Source organism: Haliaeetus leucocephalus, unplaced genomic scaffold (genome assembly GCF_000737465.1).
Source record: "Haliaeetus leucocephalus isolate CR32 unplaced genomic scaffold, Haliaeetus_leucocephalus-4.0 Scaffold151, whole genome shotgun sequence".
Taxonomy (NCBI): Eukaryota; Metazoa; Chordata; class Aves; order Accipitriformes; family Accipitridae; genus Haliaeetus; species Haliaeetus leucocephalus.
This window is the reverse complement of record NW_010972587.1, coordinates 12,941,865-12,950,556: the sequence shown is the minus strand read 5'-3', so window position 1 is coordinate 12,950,556 and position 8,692 is coordinate 12,941,865. Positions and strand designations below refer to the sequence as shown.

The 8,692-nt window shown below is 39.4% G+C and overlaps 1 protein-coding gene across 2 annotated transcripts in view; it reads left to right on the top strand.

Annotated features, from left to right (window-relative positions):
• The window catches only part of TMCC3 (transmembrane and coiled-coil domain family 3), a 74,484-nt gene extending 66,568 nt beyond the window's left edge, over positions 1-7,916 (top strand). For both annotated transcript variants that reach the window (XM_010561877.1, XM_010561876.1), the window contains exons 2-4: positions 2,221-3,119; positions 4,620-4,755; positions 7,540-7,916. In XM_010561877.1, the coding sequence (XP_010560179.1) occupies positions 2,236-3,119; positions 4,620-4,755; positions 7,540-7,842 (1,323 nt within the window). In that variant the 5' untranslated portion in view covers positions 2,221-2,235 and the 3' untranslated portion in view covers positions 7,843-7,916. The remainder of the gene's footprint in view (positions 1-2,220; positions 3,120-4,619; positions 4,756-7,539) is intronic.
• The last annotated feature ends 776 nt before the right edge of the window (positions 7,917-8,692 follow it).

Below are 8,692 nucleotides of genomic sequence, written 5' to 3'. Positions count from 1 at the left end.
TTCAGGTCAGCTGTCCTGGCTGTGTGTCGCCTCCCGGCTTCTTGTGAAAATTAACTCTATCCCAGCCAAACCCAGGACAGTCACTCTTTAAATTAGGTATCACCTGAATATAGAATGCCATCCATGTGAGTCATATCCGTGCAAATACTAAAATGATATCTCATCAATAAAGTAGATTTTCAGTGAAGCACACATGACTGATGATATTAAATCATATACAAATTTTATATATTTATAAAAATTGCTTACACCTCTATTAAGCATATGGCTCAATATAAATTATTTTTAACAAACTGGTAAAGTGCAAAGCTATTAGGCCACAGCACTGGTTTAATCCTCGGAATAGAGTCCAAGGCTTAAAGGTCACCATTAACCAATATTCTCCAGAAGCAATTGTCAACTCCAGAAGTCTTCAGTTTGCATTTTTCAAGTGTCCATTTTTCTTAGAGGTTGGTGAATGTGAACTTTTATGTTACCTGGTTTGCACCCTGAGCAGTGCAGTAGCAAAAGAAAAAAAAAAAGGAAAGGAAAAAAGAAAAAAAAGTACTGTAATCCTCAGTAATATAAGGATAAGAATATAAAGTACGAGTAGAGATGATCTTGTCTCTGAAATGGTCAGGTACAGATCCAATTTTATGGCTGTATTACCCCCTCTGTATTTGTAAACCCATCATAGTAGACACAGGGTGAGAATAGTTCTCCTGATCAATCTGTGCATGATGCATGTCATTAACAGTAGGACACCATGTCTGATTCCTGAGCCTGTATTTTAAGGGCAATACAGGAATACTGGAGAGAATTTCCAGGAGGGCTACCAAAATTGTACAAGGATGGGAAAACAAACCTCACAGCAATGGTTAATGATGTTTTTGGGTTTTTTAATCAAGAAAAAGATTGAATGGTCATCACCGCACATTTATGTGCGCATAGGTTGTGCTGCAAGATCTTTGGTGTTATAGACGATAATAAATACTGTAGTTGGAAATCAAACTTTTAACATGGTATCTCAGGCATTTTGAAGCAAAAAGTAGTTAAAGCATTTGACAAATGCATTGGTCAGCTTCTGCCTTGTCTTCTGCAATGGTCTTGCCTGAGCAATTGTATTAGTTCCCTCTGGTGTTAAAGCTCTGAAAACCCATCATGGCTAGAGCGTTTGTTTAAGTAGTCTCTATAGACATGATGTTGTGGCAGCTTTAATGAAATGTACCTCCTATGTCACAGAGGCTAGGACAAGATGATAATAGGGATGGAGCTATTTTGCTTAGATCATTCTTGTCTCATGGCTCCCATGTGACTTTGACTTTATATGAGGAAATACTTTTTATGTTTTGTGTCAGACTATCTTGCCTTTCAGTTGAGAAAGGTGAATAATCTGTTGTGTTTGTGTTGTGACCAAGTTGCCTGATTGGTTTTGTTATGCTTGAGAGCATTGTTAATGTGTACTGAGTGAATGCAGTTTTCTCTCCTGAGTTTCTTTTTCTGTAAATCCCACTCAGTGAATTTGCTATTAAAACAGACTTAGCTACAGCAGATCAAGTTGTTGAGCATCTTCATCAAGCATGGAAAGTCAAATGCAGGTCAATTATTTCTCTACGCTCTCTGCGCTAAAAACTAGCAGCTGCTTCCTGCTGAAGTATACAGTAAATTTCCAAGAACTTTCAGCTAGTTGTGGAAAAACTTTGAATTGTGTGACAGATTTGCATGGGAGGAGCATGTATCAAAAAAGGACTTTAACCTGGTAGAATATACTGAACATTATAACACTGCTGTAGAGGGGAAAATTCTGTTTATGCCTCTGTCAGTGTTTGACCATTTCTAAGAGAAAAATGGCATGATTATCCATCATGATCTTTTTGAAACTCTTAATAATGGACAATATATTTGGGAACCTTTTCTAACTAGGCATTGTTCTGGTTTTGTGAATAACTGTAAATGATTTTGAAAAACTATGTACTTGAATAATTTTCACTCTAATTCATCTTTCTGCTTTTTTAAGAAAGACAGGCAGTTCCTTGGGCTGTTTATCAACCTAGGGAAGTCAAGAAAAATGCTTCTTAATTTCAAAGAAAAGTTCATTTTATTTCGCTACTATAAGCTACTTTAAATTGTGTACTTGTTATAATTACATGCAGAAAAGGAAACTGGAAGTTATATTTTAAAAAAGTAAAATTCAAATTCCATTTATCTCCTTTTTTTTTTCCTCTTTATTTTCCCTCTCAGGTGGAAAGACATGACATGAATACCCTGAGTTTACCGCTTAACATTCGCCGTGGAGGCTCTGACACCAACCTGAACTTTGATGTACCAGATGGGGTCCTAGAGTTTCACAAAGTCAAACTCAATGCAGATAGCTTGAAACAGAAAATCCTCAAGGTTACAGAACAAATCAAAGTTGAACAAACAGCTCGAGATGGAAACGTGGCTGAGTATTTGAAACTGGTAAACAGTGCAGACAAGCAACAGGCTGGGCGCATTAAACAAGTCTTTGAGAAAAAGAACCAGAAATCTGCCCACTCCATTGCCCAGCTGCAGAAGAAATTGGAACAGTATCACAAAAAGCTCAAGGATATTGAACAAAATGGATCTTCCAAAACTACTAAGGATACTTCCAAAGATAACTTGAAAGATAGTCAGCATGGAAAGTCTCGTACCTCTGGGCATGGAACAGAGAGTGGCAAGTCGGGTGTGCCGGGTGTATCTTTGACACCACCTGTCTTTGTTTTCAGCAAGTCTAGAGAGTTTGCAAACCTGATCCGAAACAAATTTGGTAGTGCAGACAACATTGCTCATCTCAAAAATACCTTGGATGAATTTCGGCCAGAAACGAGTTCTAGAACATATGGGGGCAGTGCCACCATTGTTGCCAAACCAAAATATGTTAGTGATGATGAATGCTCAAGTGGAACCTCTGGCTCAGCAGATAGTAATGGAAATACTTCCTTTGGTCCTGCCGTGGCAAGTACCCTGGACAGCCAAGGAAAGCTTTCCATGATTTTGGAGGAACTAAGGGAAATCAAGGAGACACAGTCCCAATTAGCTGATGATATTGAGAATTTAAAAACACAATTTAAAAGAGACTATGGCTTTATTTCTCAGATGTTACAAGAGGAAAGATATAGGTATTTTTTTCAACTGTTCTCTTGAAATTACTTTTGAATGGGTATAGAAGCTATTTGGAAAGTGTAAATGTGGGTGTGTGCTTGTGTGTGTGATATTTCAGAAGCAGGAGGAAAAAATAGTTCCAATCAATATCTCTTACCAAGATGTTCCACTCCTTCCAATAATTGAAAATACATGTAGAACATTAATATTTCCTATCAAATAATGTGGTAGTTCTTTGCCTTTTGTCGAAGGCTTGTCAGAAAATTCTCTCATCTGACATAGCGTATTATGTGAATACTGCGTATAGGAGATGCCAATTGTTTTGTAACTGGTGGAAGGATTCTGATTTATTGTGACTTGAAAATGCTAATCAGTCTACGGTGCAGCAGAGCTGATTTACAGCTGATAAATATACCCTTTAGTCCCAAATACCTTGTCCAAATACTTCTCAGACACATTCCTATCTTGTGGATGCGATGTCACTTTGTACCCTGATGTAACACGCGGCTGTGAAATGTAGTATTAAGTGCTGTAGCGCAACTTCCTCTTGCATTTGGTACTTGGCAATTAATTCCTTTATCATCCACTGTGGGAAGTGAGATGTGTTCTACAGAGGGCTTGCACCTGCTGTACCTATATCCCATTTGTCATATTGCTTGTTAAAGTAAGTGTTGATTCTTGAAGTCTTTACTATGCTAATGGGCAAAAACTCAGTAGGAAATACAATATTTAATGTTTCCTTTTGTACAGTTCTTAAAATACAAGGGAAGGCTGGATACCAGGTGGTAATGTGGGGGAGGAAAGAACAGAGCAAATGGCCTACTGAGCTCAGGACTTGGTTTCAGGAGAAGGCAGAGCAGCCTCTTCTGACAGCTCGCTGCCATTAAGATCTTAAGCCTCCTGCCACCATTTCCACAGCTAGACAATTTTGCCTCCATCATTTTTGTGCCAACTGCAGTGTTTGCCTGTTGTTGTAACTTGATTTAACACAAAATCACCAAAAAAATTTTCTAGTTTCCTGAAGGTTTAGTCGAACTGGTTTTCCAGGCAGCGACGTGCCAAAACAGGCTGTGCATGAATGGCAAGACCTTGCAGTTGTGTTTGAGAGGGGATCCAGGGAACATATTTTTCCCTTCACTAGTGGCGAGCTGTTAACTGGCTCAGGCTTACATATGAAACCATATCTTCTTGTCTAAATGAAGAGTGAGAAATGGAAAAATGTAAGTTGGATACCCTTAGGCACTGTTTATGGTTCATATAATTTGCCAATGATGTACAAATATTTGCTTTTTAACACCCACTGCCAGCAAGAAACACTCAGAAAAGGCTTTTAGTTTGCTGAATAAATGCTTATGGAGAGTTTCCAAAGTTTTTACTGATTTCTCTATGTGCTCTGTAATGCTAGTCAGATGAATCCATAGCACACTGAAAACTGCCTTTTAAAATGTGTAATTGTTTTCATGATTTAGCATTACTTGAATAGAAGGCACTAAATTTAGACCTTTTTTCCTAATAAGATATGAAAGATTGGAAGACCAGTTAAATGATCTCACTGATCTTCATCAACATGAGACAGCAAACTTGAAACAAGAGCTAGCCAGCATAGAGGAGAAAGTGGCGTATCAGGCATATGAGCGATCACGTGATGTTCAGGTACTTTTTTTTTTTCCCTTATCATCAACTTCTGACGTTTTGTGGAAATCTTGTGGTGAAAAACACTTGCATCTTTCTACATCTTTGTATATAAGGAAACTGGGGAATTATTTAAGCCCATGTTTTGTCTGTTTTAAGGTGAAAACCCAGCATGTTTAAATTGGTGATGGCCTCCTTTTGTTTCAATGGATTCAGAATGTTATCTGCTGGAACTGATGATACGTCCTAGGCAGACTCGTGGGTGAAGAATGGCCTGTTTTAATTTCTTGCACCAGAGGAGGAGGGAATTGAGTCTCCTTGTATTGTGTAAAATGCCACTTTTGACAATGTTGTAACACAAACCTCTTGCTCAGACTTTCTCTGATATGTAGTCATATCACTGGCAAGGTTTATTATAAATGGAGTTTAAGGTCATAAGTGAGAGAGCTAATTGATAAATAGACTTGTAGATTTGCCAGTTATAACTTAAGAGTTCTAATCCATGGTCACAATGGCCCCTATAATCAACGCTGTAGGGTGTGTTCACCTCGGTGATCAGTTGTAGTCATGTCTGACTTCAATCAAAAGCCAGTAATAATGTCTACAAGTTTGTCCTGACAGCATGTAGTTACATACTTGAGTATTTATATACAATATAAGCATTTATATAATACATAATATTTCTACCCAAAGTCTGAGCAAGTGGTGAAAAATGGTGAAAACATTGTTTTGCCTTACTTTGGGTTTAAATTCACTAACAACTAAGGAATCCTCAAAGACTGTCTTCATATTGACTCAGATGGTAAAAAAAAAAACCAACCACAAAACCCCCACCAAAACCAAAACCCCTGTCCTGTACACCCCTGTGCTCACATTTCTAACATAGAGCGTGCAAGCAGGAGGATGATCACACCGTTTCCTGATTGGTGTGAGAGTTAGGAAACTCCAGGGAACAGAGTGGCAAAGGGATAGTACTGAATGTAGGCATATAATAGGTTCCTTTGTAGGTTTAAAGAAGAGAGGTCTCTTGTGCAGGACTTCTTTCTGTGAAGGCATCTTGAGGATGTAAAAACTGAGTGAGACCTGAGTTCCCCAGCAGAAGGGCTGTGAAATGTTCACAAACTCATTAGCAGAACCCTGGAGGGGTATCAGAGACTTTTAACACTAATTGCAGTGTTACGTTGATACAGCCTTGTTTCTTTTATCTCTGTACAGCTAGGCCTGTTTAAACCTGTTTCTTTGGTGGGGTTGGCAAATAATCTAAAATAGAGTAAAAGCATTTAAGTTGTGGATATTTTAAGTAACAGCCTAACTTCGGAGCACTCTGTCCCTAAAGGATGGGCAGATCGTTTTTAAAACACTTGCTCAGCCTCTCAATGCAGAGCTGCAGGTATCAAACTTTTGCAGCTGGACTTTCTCTAAAGCAGCACAAGATGATTTGAGAATAAATTATGGTCAGAGTGGAAGAAGGACCAGGAAAGTTCTTCAGTGGGTAGTGGAGACCATGCATGAACCCTAAGGGACTTTGTGCCACCCATTAAGAACTGTCTTCTGTATTATTACTAATTCCTAGAACAGTGAAAGGAAGCAGTCTTTTGTAAGGTGCTATGCCATGTGCTTTGCACTCAGTTTGGTGCCTGGCTGGTCACCTGGTAAGCCAGTTCAACTTGCCAAAACAACAGAGAACTGACCCAGCAAAAGAAAGCTAATACTCTGTGTGTAGTGGTTTTGTTTGTTTTTACACGGAGGATTGGGTTGAATTGGCTTACTCTGTGATCAGGTGAACACCCCTGCCAGTGCAAGGAAAATATTTGGAGTTTGAGAGTGGGGAAGGAAGCAGGGATGCTGGAGCAGAATTTTTTCCCGTTTACACAGTGGTAAAAGGTTATGTCAAGTTGATTGATCTCATTAAATTATAGCCTTGCACCATGCTACACAGGGTTGCCCAAATCCCAACTCTGTCAAAAAGTGGCATTTTGGCAAGCAAGTGAAGCAGTCGGAAACTTTTCCATGTTTCACTTTGAGAGGGCTTAAGTGTGGGGTTAGTGACTTAAGAACTGTTTTACTCAAAGACCATTTTTAGTCTACCCTCAGGCAGAAGAGAGAGGCCTGCTTTCTTTAGAACAAAATGTGAAGCTGGATATATCATGTGTGAGAGAGAATCCCATAAAAGCATCACCACAGGTTTCTCAGCTGTCTCCACTGCACGCTGCCCACTTGGAGGGTGGATTAATGAGCCTTCCCACTGACAGAGGGAGAAGGCAATCTCTTACTGCAGACTCAAGCCCAGCACTGTACAATGGGTGTCTTTGAGAGAAAAAGTAATGTAGACCAGAGAGATGGTGTAAACCAAATGCTATATGTTGCAAAGTAGATGTAATTAGTATCACAGCAAGCCTGTACTACCCTAATGTTTTCTACAGCGTATACAAAGAAACTAACTTTGCTGGTTTAATCCAGTGAAAGTTGCCAAGGCAACAGCTTTCCCAGTACTTTATCTCATCAGTATATGCAGGAAACATCTGTCATGAACATTCGAGTTATGATACTATTTTTCAAGCATGAAGAATGTAAAAACTACATTTTGGACAGTGTTGTCAGACTTGATTGTGCCTGAGCAGGCAGTGATACACACATGCAGGTATATATGTGCATTTATTTTTTAAAAAGTTGGTGGCTCATTCAAATTTTAGGAGTCTATAATAAATTACATTTCTAATCTAGCTGATGGATGGCTCTGCAGCTAAAATGGGAAAAGTGGTGTATGGAAATACAGCTGCCCTAATTCTTGTTTTCTGTCTCCAGGAAGCCTTGGAATCATGCCAGACCCGGGTTTCAAAGCTGGAGCTCCATCAGCAAGAACAGCAAGCACAGCAGTCTGAAACAGTTAATGCCAAAGTGCTCCTGGGGAAATGTATAAATGTTATCCTGGCCTTCATGACTGTCATCTTAGTGTGCGTTTCTACTATTGCAAAGTTCATTGCTCCTATGATGAAGAGCCGTTTTCATATCATCTGCACTTTTTTCGCAGTGACGCTGCTGGCAATATTTTGTAAAAACTGGGATCACATCATTTGTGCCATAGAAAGGATGATTATACCAAGATGAAGCTGCTGGTCTGGCTGCTCCCCCCCCGCTTCCCCTTCCAGTTTTTTAAGTGCTGTGTGTATACAAATCATTTTTTGTTGGTTTAAATGTGCAGACTGGATGGAGAAGGCTACAAAGACTCCTGGACTTTAAGGTGTAAATACATAAATGCATACTTTTTGGCAGTCATTTGCCTGTTCAATCCAATTATGTCTAATTGGCTATGTCTGTGATGAACTGCTCGCTTATGTCTGTCTTCTGCCTTAATCCAAAGGGTTTTCCACTTTACAGACCCACACCCACAAAAGATGGTGTGATGCTCTGGGAGGGATCCAAGCAACTGCAAGTGTCAGGTGTGCTTTTTTACTAGACTGGAGTGCAAAGAGTGTGATCAGGAGGGAGTGAACCACAGTGCGTATCAGCCCTGTTAGACTAATAAGTTAATTTTCTCTCTGTATCCAACTAGAATGATAAGCCAAATTATATAGTCATATATATTAATAGTTCTTGATTCTAAATTAATGGGTATCTGTATATGGGGTTTCTAGTTTTCAGGAGCAGCAAAACTGGATGCTTCTGCTAGTAACCTTTTGCACAGGGAGTTTATTGTTTGTAAATTAGACCAGTGATGACTATTGACCACAGTTAGCAGTTGTTCTATCCTGGCACTGTTCCTTATCACATTCAGGAAACGCATAAATGTGGCATAAGACTCCCAAAGATGAACTGCATTGAATGACAAGATCACCGGGCCACTTTGTAAAGAAGCAAATAACTGGTGCATAAGTTTGGTCTTGCAGACCAAAGCACTCTCTTGCTTCAAGCCCTGCAACCTGCAAGGGGAAAGAAGTACACAGAGAGGCAACATCTA